The sequence below is a fragment of the Pyrus communis genome, chromosome 5 (genome assembly GCF_041283825.1).
Source record: "Pyrus communis isolate YQ-2024b chromosome 5, ASM4128382v1, whole genome shotgun sequence".
NCBI classification, from domain to species: Eukaryota; Viridiplantae; Streptophyta; class Magnoliopsida; order Rosales; family Rosaceae; genus Pyrus; species Pyrus communis.
This window is the reverse complement of record NC_142569.1, coordinates 1906804-1925774: the sequence shown is the minus strand read 5'-3', so window position 1 is coordinate 1925774 and position 18971 is coordinate 1906804. Positions and strand designations below refer to the sequence as shown.

Sequence of the window (18971 nt, the reverse complement as noted above, 5' to 3'; positions counted from 1 at the left end):
GTAATTCCTCAGCCTTGGTGTGGCATGAACCCCCTCTGTCAGCGGTCCTTGCTTTCCTATTTTCTTGTTTTGCAGGTTTATAGATTTCAGGCTCTGATTTTAAAGAGAGAGAGAAGGGGTCCCCCTATCAGGGGAATTTTCTGGTACTGTTCACTTTAACGAAAAATCATATTTTTACACTAAAAAGTTAATCATGGTATTATTTATTTTACTTTTTATTTTGTCTTTATCGTTAAAAATCAAAATTTTCAAATTTTTTTTATTAGTTTTTCTATGATTTAACCCCTTGACTAGGAGCAATTTTTTTTTTCTCGATAAAGCTTCCCTTTGTACGTTTGATGTTCTTTTCCCCCTTAAACCCTAAGGGGGCGTTTGTTGCGCCGGACTATCTCGGACTGGATTAGCTTCAAGGACTAAGCTGGACTGGCTTAGACTAGACTAAACTGGACTAACTTAGTGAAGCGTTTGGTGCAGTATTGGACTAAGAAGCTGGATAATAACAAATTATAATATTATATCATTTAATATATAAATTATTAATATTTTATTATGATCTTATCTTTTTCTTCATTTTTTCTTACCATTTCCTCGTTAAATTGGATGAAGTTAGCATCGCCAAAAAATTCATCACCATCCCTGGACCGAGATCTTAGCTTTGAATGCTCGAATTTGTCATGGATTTGAAGAAGCCCAAAAAGGCTGAGACTTCCAGGCCATTTTCTAGCCACATTCAACCACATTTTGGCCTCGATTCAGGTAAAATCGTAATCTTGTCACTCCCAGCTTCAATTTGGTATATTTTGTATGAAAGTTGGTTGTGAAATGGATCTGAAAGAGAGTCAGAAAGTTAATGATTGATCTAGGTGACCGGAGATGACAAGGAGTCTATCGAGAGTGGTCGTTGAGCATGACGAGGACGAGAAAGAGAGGATAGTCTTAGCTAGTCCCATGGTTATTGGGGGGTCTCGCTAAGACCTCTTAGTGAAGGGTTTTGTCCATGCTAGTCCCCTTTAGTCTCATTAATGTTAGTCCCAACATGGAACAAACACAGTATTGGACTAATAGCTAGTCCAGTCCAGTCCAGTCCAACTTAGTGAGGGCAAACAAACGCCCCCTAATTGTATCTTATATGCATTGTCGTCACCAATTTTGGCAAAAGCTAGCAAGGCCTTCGCGAAGGATCATATGAGAGAAAACGAAGGTCATCCAACCATAAGGCTGCCTTTTAATTATATATATGGTTCCTAATATTATTTGAATTGGTCAGAATTCAAGCCGTTTTCAAGTTAAGGTGTAGGATGTTGATTTTATTGAGCCTTGGTTCACATTGAACCCTGATAGACGCAAGCAGAAAGCTTCATCTCTTTTTTTAATTCAAGCGGCTTTCAAGTTAAGGTGTAGGATGGTGATGCATTGAGCCTGGGTTCACACATGAACCCTAATAAACAAAAGGAGAAGCTTCATCTCTTTTTTAATGGTGAAATATATTATATTAACTTCGTTTCTCAATGGTCAAGTGTCAATGCCGGTTGCAGATTGGTAGATTACGACGTCCTAACCTTCCATTTTTATATTTTTGGTGTGTGTGTTTGGGAGGGGGAGGGGACGAGGTCCTAACCTTGGGGGGAGGGGGAATGCAATCCAAACTATCTAGTTGCATGTGACGAAACCATTAGCTCGATCATTCATTTATTTAGGAGTCATTTGATAATTATTTTGTTTTTATTTTTCAATTTTTTTTTAAAGCGTTCAAACTTTAGGGGCCATCAAACGGATACTAGAAGAACGATGGATTAAGACATGACTTGACCCAAATAGGATGCTTAAGTTATCAAAGTTTCCGCTAACTAAAATTTTGTTTGTTTTGATTGATGTGTGTCTCTACAGTTTGGTGGCAAGATATGTAACGTAGCAAACTTTTCTTTTATCAAAGAGGTAGGTTTATAGATCATTTATAGTTATGATATGACTTCAGTCAATTTGATAAACCCAAACAGTATGCTCAAGGTATCAAAGTTTTTTAGAACATCTTTATGTCGGATTATTTAGGATGAAATGAGGAAGAAAATACTATGATGTTGCAATCGATAGTGTTTTTTTTTTAAGAGGTGATCAGCTGATAGTTTTGCTATTGTAGTTCACTTTTTTAGGGTTCAAGAAGACTCACAGATGCATTGTACCTTACCCTAGTTACCATTGTGAGATTTACTAGCACCAGGAATCGAACCTAGGACATGCTATGCGAAATACGAACTTAAAATTCATCTACAATCACTGGATCACCTTGTGGTGGTTGCTCAATTCATAGTGTTTGTTATTGTGGAGTACAAAATGTTGAACAATTTTGTATCCCTTTTTCCCTTTTTGCATTGTTGGGCTAATTAGGCTTTTTATAGGTATTTAAACCTTGGGCTTCAAATTACATATATATTCCGTATCTTTCCAAATGTTCCTCTGTGAGAGTGATTTTGCTTGATGGGTGCTGGTGTATGTATATCCATTATGCTCCTTCGACCATAGCTAGTAAGACCGACGAATTCGATTCTGTTGGATAAATTACAGATTCGGCATTTCTAATGCTTGCAAGACATCCTTCCATTCAAAATCGCGTGTTTGTTCATTGAATCCTTCGTTCCACTAACTTATACCCGATGTTGTTCAAATGAAATGATTGGGTGTTCTCCACAAACATCCCCAACCATTGTATTTGAACGACACAAGGTGTAAATTCTTAGTTTACTCTCCAACCAGCAACTTTGAGTATTTATCAAATATAGCCAAAAATTAACTTTTAATTTCAAAAATGTCATGTCACTTTTATAAAAACTTTCAAATATATCCAAAATTTCACTTAAATAGATACGAATACCCTCAAATTTAACAATTAAATAAATTAAAGGTTTTTTAGCTACTGTCACCCCAAGCTCCGGTCCAACTTCACCTTCACTTCTACACTCCACCAGCACAACCCTATCCCCTCCAACTCCCTTAGCACCGACATTGAGCGCCGCTACAGTTACCGCAAGCGAAAGCAACAAAATTTCAATCATGCCTTCAACGCATTTTTTCTCACTAATATAATTTTTAGTTTTAAATAACACCAACCCCCCACCCCCCAACAAAACATTATTATGATATAAGCTAACAAGTACGGAGACCTGTGACTTCCATAGACATTGTTATTAATTTTATTAAGATTTATTTTATATCGCTGTTTGTGGACTTCCATCTGCTACGTAGGCAACACTTTCGAGGCTATGAGCCGAACACGCATATCATTTAATCTCTGCCCTTCGTTTTTTCTGAACGGGTTTTACTTTTTAATCGTATCGAATCCACATCTAATTTATTTAGTACGTTTTACGTCAAGTTAAACACTTCTGATTGTATTTGATAATAAAAACTTAAAAGCATTTATGAGTCGTAATACTTTTTTGAAAAAACATTTCGTTACTTTCATAAATCATGTTTAAAGTCGAAGTACCTTGTTTCTTAATAAAACAAGCACCTATATCTTTATTTGAAAAATTGATATGATTCTTATAAAATATTTTCAATAAAAACGTTTATGAACATACGGATTTGCAATTTTAAAGGATAAATTTTATTATTAATTTTTTATTTTAAAGATTTGTTCTTGTTGTATCTCAAAAATCTTGTTTTTTTTTTTAAACATAAAGAGATAAAGAAGCTATTACAATTACCGGAAATACTAAGCCAACTAAGGGCACAAAAATAGATGGAAGATTGTTGAGAGTTATCACAGAATACATACCTCGATTTAATATTTGTACATGTTATTTATTGTTTTATGTTTTAACCTTATCCTTATATTGTTATAAAAATATCTTATAATTCATATATTTGTACATCCAGACATCGAATCCTTTAGATTTCGAGTCTCTTTTTTTTTAGCGTAGATTAAATAAATAATTATTACATGAATTAAGACTCTTTCCCACATCTTCGGGTGATAAAATAATTATTAAAAGTGACAAAATATCCCAAAAGGTCGGCAGCTCGGAAAGGTAACATTGCGTGAGGCCCACGATACCGGGCCCAACAACGACCCAATTAACCATCCGCCCTCTTCTTCTTCTTCCTCCACCTCCTCCAAGCCAAAACGCTTTGATCCGACTGCTGCTTGTATACGTTGTCCGAAACCCTAAATCTCACCGACCTATTCCCCACGAAAAGTCGAAAGCTTGTCGAGCATGAACAAGGACGCTGCCTAAAGGCTCGAGTCCCATGAGAAAAAGATGCTGGTTAAAGCAACCTTATACCTCCTCCTGCTTCTCCATCAGCGCACTTTAGCCTCTTCCAGTTTCCCTCCGTTCCGATCGCCATGTCGAGGTCGGTCGCCCTTCCTCTCTGTTTTCTCTGCTTTTTGTTTCAGCTATGGTTTGGGTTTTTGTGACGATTTCTTTCCGTGATGAGAAAGCAATTGCCTTTGATTTGTGTAGAAACATTGGAAAATTGGGTGCTGGTTCATCATTTTCTCTGTTCCTTTGAATGTATGAATCAATGTTGCAAATGGGAATGGACTGCTTATTTTTCCTGAGTAATGAAGCGATTTATTGATATGTTTGTGAATTGGAATGTTAGTATGCTGATTTTATTTGGGTTTGGTATTTGGAATGCAGATTTTTGACGTTTAGAAGTTTTAGGAAAGTTGCGAATACGGTTGTTAATAGCCCGAAACAGAGTTGGCCGGAAGCGGACAAGTATGGGACAATTGTTGGAGTTAGCCTCCGCCTTCCCCAATACAGATTATACAGGGACTATACATTTCCTACAAGAGGGAATGCCTCATTTTCATTGTACAATAATACGAAGAATTTTTACCGAAGTAATTGTTCCAGGAGTTTTGGTGTCATTCCCGCAAGGAGTGCAGTGAGACACCGTGCCCAACTTGTTTGGAAAAGGCTCTCTGAAAGGTTTTCCTATAGTGGTCGTGGATTCTCGCATATAAATAATTTTGCACAAGCTTTCAGCTTGGCTGTAACCCGCTCTAACCTGTTGCTTCCTGGTATTTTTGCCTTCACAAGTGGGAAGCTAGCATGGTCACAAAGGTCTTTGGCAGAAACGGAATACCACCCACCATCAAATACTTTGTACATGCGTGCACAGGATGGACACGCTTTTATGACCTCATTAGCATTTGCAGTTTTAGAAGGTACAATCTTGGTATTAAGAGCAGTTACCTTAGGAATCTTGTTCACACCCAGCATAGTGATGGCTGCATTTGCTGACTGCTTTGGACCTGAGTTTAGGAAGTTGTGGCTTCATGTTGTTCTCCGAACATTGGAATTGGCAGGTCCAGCTTTCATCAAATGGGGTCAATGGGCAGCTACACGGCCTGATCTCTTCCCGAGAGATCTATGCACCAAGCTCTCTGAGCTTCACACCAAAGCTCCTGAACATAGCTTTGCCTACACAAAGAAAACTATTGAACGAGCGTTTGGCCGCAAGCTGCCTGAGATTTTTGACAATTTTGAGGAGAAACCAGTAGCATCTGGAAGTATTGCTCAAGTGCATCGAGCTACTTTAAGATTTAGGTACCCTGGTCAACGGGCGAAGCCCATAGTAGTTGCAGTAAAGGTTAGACACCCTGGTGTTGGTGAATCAATTAGGAGAGATTTTGTTATAATCAATCTGGTCGCAAAAATTTCAAAGTTCATTCCTGCCTTAAAGTGGTGGAGATTGGATGAAAGTGTGCAGCAGTTTGCAGTTTTTATGATGTCTCAAGTTGACCTTGCAAGGGAAGCTGCCCATTTGAGCCGCTTTATTTATAATTTCCGTAGATGGAAGGATGTCTCTTTCCCGAAGCCTTTGTATCCACTTGTGCATCCTGCTGTTCTGGTGGAAACTTATGAACAAGGGGAATGTGTGTCACACTATGTTGATGATCTTGAAGGGCATGAACGGATTAAATCTGCACTTGCTCACATCGGGACACATGCACTTTTGAAGATGCTCCTGGTAGCATTCACACCCTTGATGTTTCTTGCAATGTATTTCTGCTTTAGCTATGGTGATTTCATTGTGTTTAAACCTCATGCGCACCTTGTTGTATGTTAAATTAGTGATTTCTGCTGTTTGATATAGCTAAAGATTGTCAGATACTTAAAAATAAAATAAAAAAGGTATAGTTTTCATATGCATGAACGAGCAGATGACTACAGGGGAAGCGGCTACTATCTCTGAGGCTAGCTTGCTATTATGCACTGTGTAACTTTTTATTTTGTTTTTTGTTTAGCATATTGGAACATGGTTGATTGTTTTTTCTTTGTTGGTATGTCTTCCAACATCTCCCCTCTAAAGTGGTCAAGTAGGTTGAGAGAGAGAGAGAGAGAGAGAGAGAGAGAGTATACTTGGTTATAAGCTTGATTTGTTGTGGTTTGATTGTTAGTGAGAACTCAGATGTTCTGGTCTTTGGTACTTTTCAGTACGTTCTAAGTTATCAGAATTTCTTCTTTCAGGTGGACAACTTTATTCATGCAGACATGCATCCTGGAAATATCCTTGTCCGGGTGCCTAAGAACAAGTCTTCTAGGAATAGACTCTTCAAATCAAAGCCTCATGTCATTTTCCTTGATGTAGGCATGACTGCTGAACTCTCTAAACATGATAGAGTAAATTTAGTGGAATTTTTCAAGGCGGTTGCTCTTCGTGATGGGCGCACTGCTGCTGAGTGCACCCTCAGACTATCTAAGCAACAGAAATGCCCTAACCCAAAGGCTTTCATTGAGGTAAAATTGTCAGGCAACTTTTTATTTATTCGTAGGAATGATTTTGATAAGGTTGCATGATTTGATTTTTCAATTGGAACTTGGAAGTTTATTAATTTCATGTTTAGAAATCTTGTTGAATCAAACTTTCCTGGTATTAATTTCTTGTCTTGGAAGTGTGAATTCTATTAAGCACAGTTGCAAGATGTGATATGTGTACTATTTCACTCCTTGTTTCGTTTATTCGTGTGTTAAGGTTGTAGAAAAATGCAGTTCTTAAATGTTATTACGAACTTGATATGCTTGTGTTACAAGTTTCCCTCAAATCTACTATTGTTCTAACAGGAAGTGGAGGAGTCGTTCGCTTTCTGGGGAACTCCAGAAGGTGATCTGGTCCATCCTGCTGAGTGTATGCAGCAGTTACTGGAGAAAGTTAGGCGTCATAGAGTCAATGTTGATGGAAATGTCTGTACTGTCATGGTAACAACTTTGGTTCTTGAGGTAATTTCGTTTTCCTTTATATATCCACCACAGCTGAAGCATCGCTATTCTCTTATGAAATGAAACCTGTTGTTACATTCTGTAATCATTATTTGAGTGATCTCATCGGTAAAATTAACTTGCTTAGAGGCAGTTGCTCGTGAATAACTGCTCTACATATCTCACCAATTGTGTTTTGCAGGGATGGCAGCGGAAACTCGATCCTGCATACAACGTGATGGACACATTGCAAACGCTACTTCTCAAAGCTGACTGGGCAAAGTCCCTTTCTTACACAATTGAGGGACTAATGGCTCCATAAGGTGGTCTTTGTCAGTGGTACAATTACAAAACAATTTTGACAGTTCTAAAACCCGAAATACACCCGTCCCAAGAGAATGGACGCGACTGCTTTGATCTTTAATTTCATTCAAATTTATTTTGTTGATAAATTGCAGTAGAATTTTGAAGGTTGAATCCTTTGTGTAGCTTGTAATCGCAGAAAAGCGTTTCCCCTTTTTGCAGCCTGAGAAACACCAAGCAAAAACAGTAGAGGGAAAAGAAAAGAAATAAAGTGAAGAACCATTCTTTCAATCTTAGTACTACGTTTCCTTCCTGTACAGCTTCCAATTTTATTAATTTTTACACATTTGTTCTTTGTATAAAAACTTATTGACACCAGTTATCATTTTCTCTTTCTTTCTATGACATTACAAGAGTTGAAGTTACTCTCCTCTCGATCGACCCAGAAAATACAGGAATTTACGAGCATGTTGTTGGCTAAAATCTATAGAGAAATGCAAAGGAGACTCTTAAATTGACTCTCCATTGACTCTGACACCTCACAGTCTCATGTTAATTCTTGTACTAACATTATAAAATATTATGCAAAAAACATGAGGAAGCAGGAAGTCCATGGAGACTCCTGCTTTTGAGTCTTCTTAGCATTTCTCATATCTCTGTGTTGCAGTGGGAAGGTGGAAGGATGCAGGTGATCTAAGCGGACGAAAACCAACGCTTTCAACTGGAGCGAGCATCCGCTCAAAACCAAAATCTACTCTTTTCTCTCAAAAGAAATTAATGCCTGCCAATTTCCGCTCGCAAATTTGCTAATCAAACTAAAAAGATCAGATATGCCAGGGGCAAGCAGACGATGGTAGCCAGAGCGAGGCTGAAATACCTCTGTGAGTTCCTTGAAAAAGTGAAGTGTCGTGGTTAGGCCACCAGCTGGTTTCTTTTTTAGGGAAAGAAACAATAAAAAGATCTGGAATCGATCAGCAATCCAATATTAGCCAACAACAAGACGAGGATATTAAAACTTGTGTACATTATTTCAAAAAAAAGTTGCAATACCTACGCTAAAAAAGGTTAGTTTTGGGTAGCTAGTTCTTGTGCCATCCGAAAAGCATTCAGCAGCGACTCGGACTCAAATGTTCTATGCCCCTAAAACAATAGGAAAACATCACGGTTATATGTCGTGTTTTTACATGAAATGGAATTGTACCAGCATATAATCAGATGAAGTAGGGCTTCGAGAAACATTTCCCATCTGAAGTAAGATCAATGCTCCCATTCCTTCTATTTCTTATTCTCTCTGCTAGGAGGGAACGGTAACACTTCGCTCCTTTTGTCAAGACCGCAACAAACGAAGAATGTATATACACTTCTCTATACAATAGAATCTAAACGAATCAAGGCAGTCTCTTCACAAACTACAGCTGACGCAGTTTCCAGATGTTCCTAGAAGATATAGCCGTGATCATCTAGCCATTACCTGTAAGGGAACATGGTAAGTGCTAAGACATTCCTACAGTATTCTTCATGGCAGTGAACAAAACAGATAACTATATTTTCTAAAGAGCAGTGTAAAAGTTTGCAAACTTTGCTAGAACACTAGAGCACCATGAAATGTTTAAGAACGGAGAGAATGAGCGGCTGAGCAAAGGTTTACAGACACACACACAACACATGCATCGTCATTCCCTATACCAGGCAATGATAGCAGTATGATTTAATAGGAAAGTATGAGTTATATACCTTTAATTGGGAGTATGGATAGAGTCCAACAATTTGGGCACCTAGAGCATGAGCAACGCAGCATTTACTAACAGGCAGTGGATACTGGACAATCGTTTAAAATCCCAACTTTCATGCAACATCGTGACATGTCCAAGGAAGAATCTCCATTTTTCTTTCCCTTTTTCTGAAAATTCTGCAGGTGCTAAATGTGGGAAGCGCAGAGGAGATAAATGTCTTCCTCAGCAGGGGTACTTACATTGCACAAGTAAGCTCACGTATTTCTTTGATTGCTGAACTAATACTATAAAGGGCCATTCTCTTCACCTGCATTTCTATCACTGATCAAGTTTTATGCATATTATGGAGAAAATATGACATTGGTACAAAGATCGATAAAAGTTCACCTCTAGCTTGTCAACTTTTGCTTTATGGTCTGCTGGAAGTAGACGGACTTCATCAGTCAACTGGATGCACTCGGCAACATTTTCAGGTGATACAAAGTCCAGCACCACATGTACACAAGACTGTATGTCAAAAGAAACAGAATGTACAATATTGTGACAATTGGCGGAAAGAATAAACTTATCAGCATAACAAGTGCAAGTCCTGTACAAATTTTTGGTAATCATTCCAAAAACTCAAAAGTAGTAAAATACAAAAGATTCAAAAGGTTTTCTAAATGCTAGATCATAACAGTGTTACACACCTTGGAATTCCTAATCTGATATGGGCATCCAGCAGGGATGATAACAGCTTCTCCAATGTGTTGCTCGAAAGTCCAAGGCTCAATTTCTGGTGACAACGAGTGGCGCGTTAACTTCAGTTATTCATAATTCAACCAATGATGGAAATGACACGAATTACACTTACTAAATTCCTCCTTGAGCCTTAATTTGTGACTCGAGTCTAGAAAGAAACTCTGATCAAGGATGGGGTGAACAACCTGCGGTAAGTGTGGACATCAAAAAGTAAGATAAGAGTTTAACCTGATCTACTCAAATACAGTAGCTACAGGTTTTGGGCTTACATGCTTATGAAAGTCAAATTTACGAGTGAATTCATTAGAGTGCCTTCTGAGATATTCTGTAAGTTTTGGAACATCTTGTCTGCGAAAAACATCCCATTGGGCACCACAACACTCGTCCAAGGTTTGCTTTTCATAGCTATTGCAGCTGTCGAGCAGAACCTCACACTTTGTATCTTTAGATGTTTCAGCATCATGAAGCATCCCAGAGCTACTTAATGTGGCTTCAGAATCAGAATCAGAATCAGATCCTTCAGCATCTGCGCATGCTTCATGAGTGGAGAAGCAAGCCTCTCTAGCAATTCTTTTGCGTAAATGCATCTCCTCTCCAATCACATTATGTAGCCCTGCTTCTTTCATGGTTTCACCATATAATACTGGTTCTCCATTGACTTTTTTTGCCACAGATTGTTCAGAAGCAACCCTAGAAACCTCCCTCTGATTTTGAGCCTTGTGCTTTTTCAGTAACTTTCTTATTTTAGAAACTTGTTCATCAGAGATAGGGACATCTGATGCATGTGCCAAAATGTTAACCTGGGGTAAAAAGAATCAACAAAATAAATGAAATGGAACACCAAGACTTGAAAATATATATGTTACATTTACATTGTTACCGAAGCAAAACTAATCTTTAACAAAAAATAAAAAACGTGAAGCTTTAGCAAACAGCTTATGGGTTTCTCCATGTTCTTCCACCTAAATTTGTACTAAGCAAGTTTAAAAATTAAAATTTCATTGACCAAGATTTAGATTAATGCTTGGTGAAGTTGTTCAGGTGTGGTGAGACTTCTTAGGTATCAATCTATAAATTCAAATAATATGCACAGAAAGTAGTTACAGTTTCTTCAACAATTGATTTGATATGGTTCCTAATTTTGTCATTGCAGCACAACATCAAAAGAAACAAGAAATCAGTTGACAGCAAAGTAAAAGGGATAATTACAAGGCATACCACATCGTATGAGTCATAACATAGCTTTATCACTGCATTAGCTTGTACAAGTTGCTCAGTGCAGCCATATGATATATAAACACATGGACCTAGATCGGGTTTTGGGATTTCTTGTGGGATCCTTGCAGCAAGATTTAAAAGACCAGACATGGGATTCATGTATTCTTGAAGTGGTAGAGCTCGTATTATTTCAGCATAATGAGCTGGAAACTGTTCCTGAAACAACTGCGAAGAAAGCCAACCCTTCAACTTCAGTGTCTCATTCCATACATTTCTCTGGGCCTGCCCCCTCAACGAACCCATGAAATACTGCCTGATTCCAAGTTCCACCTGCCATATTATATTTTTTCTTTTAAAAGAAAGAAGGCCGGATGGTAGGATAATTATGTGTACTTGGAAACTTTAGAGATAAGGCGATAAAGATGCAGAGAGAACACAATCAATTTTCTTTGTAAGGGCTAAAATTGAGAATGGGATTAGGTGTAGACAATCGTGAATTAAAAGAGAACAATTCTATCAACAGTACAACTTCACTGACCTCGCACCAATCCAAGCAGTGGATAGCTTCATGTGAATTTGTGTTGTTTTCATATCTAGCAATGCTCCTCTCAAGATAAGTGCAGAACATGGACACTGGATCCCAACTCAAATCTGATGTAGCTTGAAGTACGTCACGCACTATTACAGGGTGACCTTTACTCCAGTGTTTCTGAAAGTGCTCAACATTATCACCATTTGTGTTCACAGGCGTGGGGTAGAATAAGTAGTTATCGTTTGAGTTCTCTCTCACAGAAGCTTCTTGCAACTGTTGAAGCCCATCAACTTTCTGGTCCACGCCCAAACATAGTGGGCAGCACAAAGACATGTCAGCAGTTTCTGGAAATTCATAGCTGCAAACTATTTCTTCTGCACTTACTTCTAGATCTTTGATCCAACTTAACGGAAAAACACATCTCAAATCAAGGAGGCTGTCACCACAACCTCCAAACTCCTTAGCCGGGCAAGATATACCATTAACAGCATCACAAGCTTTCAAGCTAGGTACTGATGCAGAAGAAGAAAGGTACAAACTATGGACACTTTGGTTATGGGCGGTTATTGGCTTCTTTACAAGTTGCTTCTTACCAGAGACGCAAGTTTTCTTTTTGTTGGAGTGCTTTAGGAGAGATGTGTTTATACCACCAAAAAGGCTCCCACTTAACAGATCTTGACAACAACTTAGACAGAGGTTATAGGAACAATTTGGGCAGCTTCTATGGAGATCCACTATCGAAGCTTTGCATTTATTGCTGTTCCAAAAGTCAATGATGCACCAGGGAATCAATGCAAGAACATTACATAAATTTCAATCAAACTGTTAAAACATTGCAGAATTATAGAACATACCAGTAGTGTTGTTCATTGCAGCTATATTCAGCCTGCTTGATATGAACTTCAGATAGCTTTTCCCCTGGTATTACAAAGAAAAAATAGTTTTTTCCAGTTATGACCACAAAGTTGGCGCAAAGAGCAACATTCTGAGTAGACTTACACACTACCTCTCATTTTTGCCTCTGCTTCTAGCTCAACTTTCTGATCTTGGTTTATTTGTTTTAACACAGGAAGAAGCATACAGATCAGGTAATGGAACTGTAGTATTACTTCAACTTTATTCTTAACCCCCAAATAATCCTGAAAAAAAGAGTGCATGGTTTGAATCGTTAGCATCCAACTTCATACGAAGCACAACCAAGTTCACAAATGAGCTAACTTTAATGTCAGACCTTACTTTCAGCGTCTTTTGTTTGATTTTCAGAACATTCCTTACAAGGGCAAGTTCCTCGACAAACTGGGCATGCCATTTTGACTTCATCTTGTGTATCAAAGTACCTAAATTGTTTTAAGAACCAAGATTCATCAAGCCCTGTCAGATATAACAAGGAGATGAACCATAGCATACAGCTGAAGGGCATAAGGATATTATTTCAATGTGGTCTATTTCTACCAATCACCTTGGGCCGAGAGAATTTGATTCTCTCTGAGTCTCTACTAACTTTTTCATCGTGTAGGATGCAGAATATTCTACACAAGCATGGCTTCTGAGTACGCAGACAAGGGTGAATTCTCTCGTGTGACGGCAATTCAAGTTCTTTATAAAGTTTTATTAAAAAATTCATTCTCTCGGTCCAAACGAAAGATAGTGGTGAAATGGTACATTTCAGTATTCAAGGCCAGTATTTTAACTGATGACAACCGAATCCATTTGACGAGGTAACTGAAAAAGAAATGAAAAAACACAGAACAAACCTTTCTTTGATGCAATTCAAGCAAAAGAAGTGCTTCTGGCAACTCGAACACTTAATTAGACCGGAAGAAACACCGCTCCCGCTTTTTCGACACCAATGGCACTTTTTCCTCTTCCCCTTCCTCAACTTCCCCACGTTATATGGCAGAAACTAAACGAAAATAATAGAATTTCAAAAACCACTAAAAAACCATATGATCAAAATTGTTTCTTTCAGTCATTCAGCTCACCTGCAATGTGCCAGCAGGCATTGGCTCGATGTTTTTGGACCGAAAGCACCGCCGCCGAATTGTAACCGGGTTCAAATCAGCCCCGACCTTCCCATCAGAAGACGAATTGGAACCTGCATTGCCGGAACGAAGCCTCGGCGACTGCGACGAAGACGAAGAGATTGCCATTCGGCCATTAGGCAAGTCTCTGGTGAGACCACCACCGCCGTCATCGTCGTCGTCATCATCCTCCTCACTCTCCTCCACAACCTTCTTCTTCGTCGTCGTCTGGTTCCGCTTCTCGACCTCCCGCCTCAGCACCATCCGTATGAGCTCCAAATTCAACTCGCTCTTCTTCAACTTCACCTTCCTCTTCTTCTTCTTGCAATTCTTCACCGCCTCGTCGGATCGCTTCCGCTTCAGCAGCTTCACCAAATTCTCCACTTTACGTGCCCTAATTTTGACTCCGCCACCGTTTCCGCTGCAGTTTTGATCTTTCTTCCCCGCGGTTTTGGGCGTCCTCTGGAGTTTGAGTGACTCCGGGACTTTCTCTCTGAACTGACGGTGACGGCCTTGCAGATAGTGAATCTCGCAGAGCTTCATGTCGTCCATGACCCTCCGCTTGCACCGCCATTGCCGGCCGTCGGTCCGGCTGCACCGCAGATGGTCCGGCAGCGCACCCTCCTCGCCCATTCCACAAAATTGATCTGATTTTCCCAGAAAATATCGAATTTTCTCGGGAAAACGCTCCCGTCTAAGAAAAAGAGAGACAAAGCCAGGGGCTTTTGAGAAAGGAAAGGGATTAACTTTTAGGGTTCTGCGGATTTTATTTGGTTTTGTATTTATTGGGAGAAACAGATGGAGCTTAATCTGAAAGATTGAGTTTACAGGGGCAGATTCCGTAATTAGAGGGGAAGAAGGAGTCCAATTTGGTCTCGAAAATCTTGAATCTGGTCAGATTCAAGAAATCATGATTCAAATGAATATGGCACCAATCACAGGACTCTCAATTCCAACCCTGCAATTCTGCTGCTGCACTGGATCATCATATTTTCGAAAAAGATTTTTACTTCTTATTTTTTATTACTGTTATTAGTGTGAATTTGGTTTGATATGAAGCTGGTTCGGTGACAGTTAGTAAATTTGGGTGCAAATTCTTTTTATTTTATTTTCTGAATCTCACATTACAAGTATTTGGAGATGATGGAAAATTTAATGTGAAATCGAAAGCGATAATGTTCTAGAACAGAGCCAACCTCGCTTAATGAGATAAAGTTTCGTTGTTGTTGTTTGAGTCTCATTACATTTTGTATTTGCAAATTTTTGGTAGTTTTTACGCAGTTTTGATTGATGCAACCGATTCTCTGCTTATTGAAATCGTTTTCTGGTTTTGCCTTCTCTGACATGATACTGTGCAGCATGTAAACTTCTTCACTTTCATGAGCAATCATGAGAAACAACAACATGATTAATAAAACATACTGGGTACGTATATCTCAGTTAATTGCTAGTTCAAAATTTAAGTTATGAACCAGCTTTGCATATAAATGTGGATTAAATCAGTTTATTAAGGTACTGTGTTCTCGTTTTTTGTACTTATGGGTTGCTCTTTTTTTACAATGCACGGACACAGTAGTATTCTCTCGTAATTCTATGTCGTGTCGTGTCATATTTCCGTATCACATCGTAGCTCACATTTTATGCAACCTTCCAAAAGGCAATTTAGAGTATCATTGTCAAAAAACAAAAAAAAAAAAAATTGCAGCTTTGCATCGTAGCTCTCTTTTTACTCACTTTTATGGTCATTTGGAAGAATTATAGTTGATAACAAAGAAAAGAAAGCCTGCAATGTACCATTTCCAAGATATTGCTATTTCCAAGTAGCATCCTGTATATAGCTTTCTAGTTAATTATATAGGTCATTTAAACCTAATTTAGAACAGAATAACGACTTAATTAAATTATCTTTTTTTCTTTCATTTGAAAAATGCAAATTGATATATAAATTTGTGTGAAGTAATATTCACAATTGGTTCGATCATCGTCTTGAGATTCAGACAATTACGATGATATAACTAGTAAATATGTTTTTCGTCACGTCAACATTATATAAATGAAGAATTGATCTCTATGCGTCATCATCTGCGGATGATAATCTTGCCTTCTGCATCTTCATGCACAATGGCTACAAGTTCATCAGGTGTAATGTTCCACCAAATCCTAGGCTCCTCTAGCTGATGTCCAATTTGAGCAAATTTATCCGCGTCTAGCCTTTGAACTTCTGCACATCTATAATCTTTCCTTCTTTTTCTTCACAATAATATCAAGCAATCCCTTGGCATTTCCTTCAAGCTACACGCCTCGAAATCCATTTTCTAACACCAACTCGAGGCCTCTTTTTAGGGCTACCAACTCAGCAATGGTGCTGTTGGCTTCTCCAATGGCTTCAGCAAACCCTAGCAAGAATTCTGCCTTGTGGTTCCTAAAGACCCCTCCAATGCTAGCTTTTGCTGTTTTGCGTTTTGAAGATCCATCAAACTAAGTTCAACATGGTCCATCCAATTTTGGGCTGTTCCCATTTCACCGGAACCGGCATTTTTCGACAATTTCTGACTGAAAACCAACCGGGATTTGTAGTACCAGCTAGACTTTGGCTGCTCCAAATTTTCCTAAAGGCTAACATTGGTTAATGTCTCCGCTTTAGGCTTGTGCTAGTTTGGTGTATGTAGCACTACTCTTTGGAAAATATAAAAATAAAAATAAAAAATCAAATATATTCCGTTGTAAACGTCATTATTTTACCAAATTAGGAAGTGCTTACAAAATTGGTACTCCTCATTTTCCCCCAAATAATTGGGAGGCTGAAAGAACACACAAAAAAAAAAAACTCAGAAAAAGTCAAAGCGTTCATGCTTTGCTCCAATGAAAAAATTGAATATATAGACCAAATAGTCATAAATATATTATAACAGTAGTCAATCCCTAATTTCCTACTCTCTCCTTAAAAGTCAAATTCAAAGAAATTAAGAACAAAATAATTTAGCATTTTGCTGATTGAGGAGAGAAATGAAAAACATTTCCAATCTCAGAAAAGCCTGCAGGCTAATTGAAGATCAAGCGTTGAACAAAATTATATATATATATATATATATAATATTATACACACACAAACATATACATACATATATTACGTACTAGAGATTTTTCCACAGCATTTCCAGGACTTACTAGCCTCCCAAGCGTTGAAGATCAAGACCTAGTTGCCATAATATTGTTGAAAATTGAAATAATAGATGAGCACTTTGCCAAAATGGATAGAAACATAATTGGGTGCAGCGCTGACGAAAGTTTCCGATGCCTAATGAAGAAGATTCGTAAGGAATACGGACTTTCATCAACGCTGCACTCAATGATGTTTCTTCAATCTGGTTCGTCCAGTGCTGAACTTCCTGATCAAATGCATGATTGATCTGAGCTCCATATGTAACATACAATTGATGCCTCCTTTGAGACTAGTCTTTTCCTTTATATAATTGGCTGTAGCAACTAGCAATTTGAAGATGCAGTACACAAAGTCACGTTCCATCTCTTGACCTTGTACTACCAGCTCAAAACTATTGCTGCTCCAGATTTGTACTGCTGACTAGGGTACTGTACTACACTACATCTCCACCTAAATTAACCCCAAACCCCTCTCTCGAGATCTGTTATTTTCTTGAAATCATCATGATTGTTAGGTGATTTTATTAAGAGAGATTAGGTTTTGCATGTAAAGGTCAATGCTATGGAGCGAACTTTTAAAACCAAATTTTGTAAACCAAATGACGCGGTTGTTAATGATTGAATTATTACTTGAATGTTGATTAACGTATTTTTTTACTAGTGACACATCATATAGTTTATAAATTTAATTTAAAAAATTATTATGCGTATAGCATAATTCGCATAATTAATGGGAAGGTCCAACTTTGAAACTCAGATGCATATTTCCAAATCCTACCTACCAGTTATATATAGGGCAAAACATATTCTTTGAAATTACATGGCAACGACCCTAAATTCCAAACCAGATTCCGTATTCTTATAGTGCAACTATTTTCAAACTCTCGTTTTCTATTTTTGCACTGCTTCTCTTTTTTATTTTCTTTTTTTAATATGCCTTAATTCTATTTTAATTTGTTCAATTCAAACGCTAGAAAAAGAGGGAGAAATGAGAGTGCGGAAGTCGTTTCTCTTTGTATGATAGTTAGAAGATGAATGTTAGCATCACACCCATTGGAAAATGATGAGCAAATGTACACAATCACAGACACGGTGTTGGAGGCACCCCAGCCTCTCTAAAGCCCTAATATTTCATTTACAAAGTTTCATAAATTACAAGCTTAAGTGACTAATGATATCAACTAATCCTTGTTTCTGTACATATATATAAGAATTAATTGCAACGATCCAGACCAAGGAACTCAAAAAATGAGCATCTTATGCATCAATATAGCACTATCCCAGCCAGCACAAATATATACGGATGAAGGATGCATGCATTAAATTCTTATCTTTTATGAAAACTGATCTTACCCTCGGCATCTTCTTGCATGATGTATAACACTTCATCGGGAGGAATGTGCTGCCGCATTTGAGGCTTTCCATAACAATGCCCCATTTTTGCAAACTTATCAGCGGCCCTGTTGCCTTCTCTATAATATGAGTCAGGACGCAGTGGTTCATCTCTGGTATGATCAAGTTTATTTGACTAATCTGCCTCCTCTGCGCGATAATCTGAAGCAATGTCTTCGCGTCTCCTTCGAGCCACACGTCACTCCAACCATTTTCCAACACCAACTCAAGGCCTCTTCTGAGGACGTGCAGCCATTTCCGTAATAATATAGTGAAAATGGTAAGTGATGAGATTAACCGTTAAAATGGTAAGTGATGATATTGGAACTGGCTGCGCGCCCTCAGAAGAGATTAAAGTGATACTATTAAAATGCTAACAGTAAAAAACACTTATTTTATCCGAAGGGATTAAAACTGCAAAATTAACTGTATATATTTAAGGACAAAGTTAACTATATTGTATCCACAAAACTAGTGGAACTCCGAAAAGTAAGAATGTTTAAATTTGATTATTGGAGATTTCAGGAAATGAGAGGACAAAAATGAAAAAACTAAGTGTTGAGGAGATATAGAGGAATTCAAATCCTTTCGAGATCTTTGTGTCTCGACGGATCAGAAAATTTGGATTACTCAATTTAAATCATGAGGCCCTCATTAG

At 38.2% G+C, this 18971-nt stretch overlaps 2 protein-coding genes across 2 annotated transcripts; one reads left to right on the top strand and one right to left on the bottom strand.

The window, feature by feature from the left end:
- The first annotated feature begins 3846 nt into the window (after positions 1–3846).
- Positions 3847–7805, top strand: LOC137725342 (uncharacterized). Its single transcript, XM_068463993.2, has 5 exons — positions 3847–4353; positions 4644–5982; positions 6483–6752; positions 7077–7232; positions 7414–7805. Exons 1-5 carry the CDS (start codon positions 4346–4348, stop codon positions 7531–7533), a joined length of 1893 nt encoding a protein of 630 aa, XP_068320094.2. The 5' UTR covers positions 3847–4345; the 3' UTR covers positions 7534–7805.
- A 716-nt stretch (positions 7806–8521) lies between these two features.
- LOC137725341 (lysine-specific demethylase JMJ28-like) lies at positions 8522–14784 on the bottom strand. The gene is made up of 13 exons (XM_088693703.1): positions 13721–14784; positions 13493–13641; positions 12970–13075; positions 12745–12877; positions 12593–12656; positions 11745–12495; positions 11207–11536; positions 10258–10788; positions 10101–10173; positions 9937–10022; positions 9635–9754; positions 9249–9554; positions 8522–8985 (listed from the first exon to the last, which is right to left on the bottom strand). The coding sequence occupies exons 1-12, from the start codon at positions 14390–14392 to the stop codon at positions 9483–9485; spliced, it is 3087 nt and encodes a 1028-aa protein (XP_088549829.1). The 5' UTR covers positions 14393–14784; the 3' UTR covers positions 8522–8985; positions 9249–9482.
- Between the last annotated feature and the right edge of the window lie 4187 nt (positions 14785–18971).

Coding starts and splice junctions, on each gene's coding strand:
- LOC137725341 (XM_088693703.1), bottom strand. CDS start 14,392: ATGGGCGAGGAGGGTGCGCTGCCGGACCATCTGCGGTGCAGCCGGACC. Junction 13,642..13,720: donor TGCCTGCTGGCACATTGCAG/GTGAGCTGAATG, acceptor ATTTTCGTTTAG/TTTCTGCCATATAACGTGGG. Junction 9,555..9,634: donor CAAAAGTTGACAAGCTAGAG/GTGAACTTTTAT, acceptor ATAGAAATGCAG/GTGAAGAGAATGGCCCTTTA.
- LOC137725342 (XM_068463993.2), top strand. Junction 5,983..6,482: donor CACTTTTGAAGATGCTCCTG/GTAGCATTCACA, acceptor TTCTTCTTTCAG/GTGGACAACTTTATTCATGC. Junction 7,233..7,413: donor TAACAACTTTGGTTCTTGAG/GTAATTTCGTTT, acceptor TGTGTTTTGCAG/GGATGGCAGCGGAAACTCGA.